Raw genomic sequence first — 822 nt, forward strand, 5'->3', positions numbered from 1 at the left:
AATTGATCATATTTCCCTTCCGCTCTATAACTCGGCTCCTAATTGACCTAGCGCAACCAGACTTAGTATACTTACACAACTGAGGCAGATGAGCTGTGTAACAAACCTTTTTCTTTGTGACTTATTTCACTTTACCTACCTTGTACGTTCTTACGTAGATATTTTATTCATACTAGATTGCGGGGATACATGTAGTTGGCGGCAACTGCCATTTCTAGTTTTATAACATATTCCTAAACGAAATTCAAGGCCATATTTCCCCCAAACCCCCATCAGTGCCAGCGGGGCTCCAATAGGACATAGGTGTCACGGTGCCCAATGACTGAGGTCGATTATGACCATAATACTTGTAAGTAACATCGGCTTGCATAGGTGTGCAGTTGATGTCGGTGTGCTCATGTGGATTAATGAACTAAGATTCGGAGAAGATGGTCAAAATCATTGCAAATCTCCATCGTATTCATATAGACAACCGTGTTTACAGTAAAAATGTCTAAAACTGAAGGTAGTTGGTGATTAATGTTCATCTTTTTTCCTCGCAGGAAGTCGAACGACAGACGGGAGTACCTGCGCGGGGGAAGAAACTGCTTAGCTTCTCACCTGTGTGATGGAGTCTTCCCACTTAGGTGTACCGCCTGCAGGAGGAGAGAAATCGCATGCATGTGATACGTGTGGACACAGATTCGCACTAGAGAAGCATCTGCAGACCCACATGCTCATTCACACAGGAGAGAAACCCTTTGCGTGTGATGTTTGCCCACATGTCAGCACTACCTCTGCTAATCTCACGACTCACATGCGCACACATGGAAAGAAACCTCA

General features: G+C 44.4%; 1 protein-coding gene across 1 annotated transcript in view; it reads left to right on the top strand.

Annotated features, from left to right (window-relative positions):
• Positions 1-548: 548 nt before the first annotated feature.
• The window catches only part of LOC106819314 (zinc finger protein 62 homolog), a 5,684-nt gene continuing 5,410 nt past the window's right edge, over positions 549-822 (top strand). Inside the window, exon 1 of the mRNA XM_014823965.1 lies at positions 549-728. Coding sequence (XP_014679451.1) covers positions 608-728 — 121 coding nt within the window. The 5' untranslated portion in view covers positions 549-607. The remainder of the gene's footprint in view (positions 729-822) is intronic.

The sequence above is a fragment of the Priapulus caudatus genome, unplaced genomic scaffold (genome assembly GCF_000485595.1).
Source record: "Priapulus caudatus unplaced genomic scaffold, Priapulus_caudatus-5.0.1 Scaffold3150, whole genome shotgun sequence".
In the NCBI taxonomy this organism is placed as follows: Eukaryota; Metazoa; Priapulida; class Priapulimorpha; order Priapulimorphida; family Priapulidae; genus Priapulus; species Priapulus caudatus.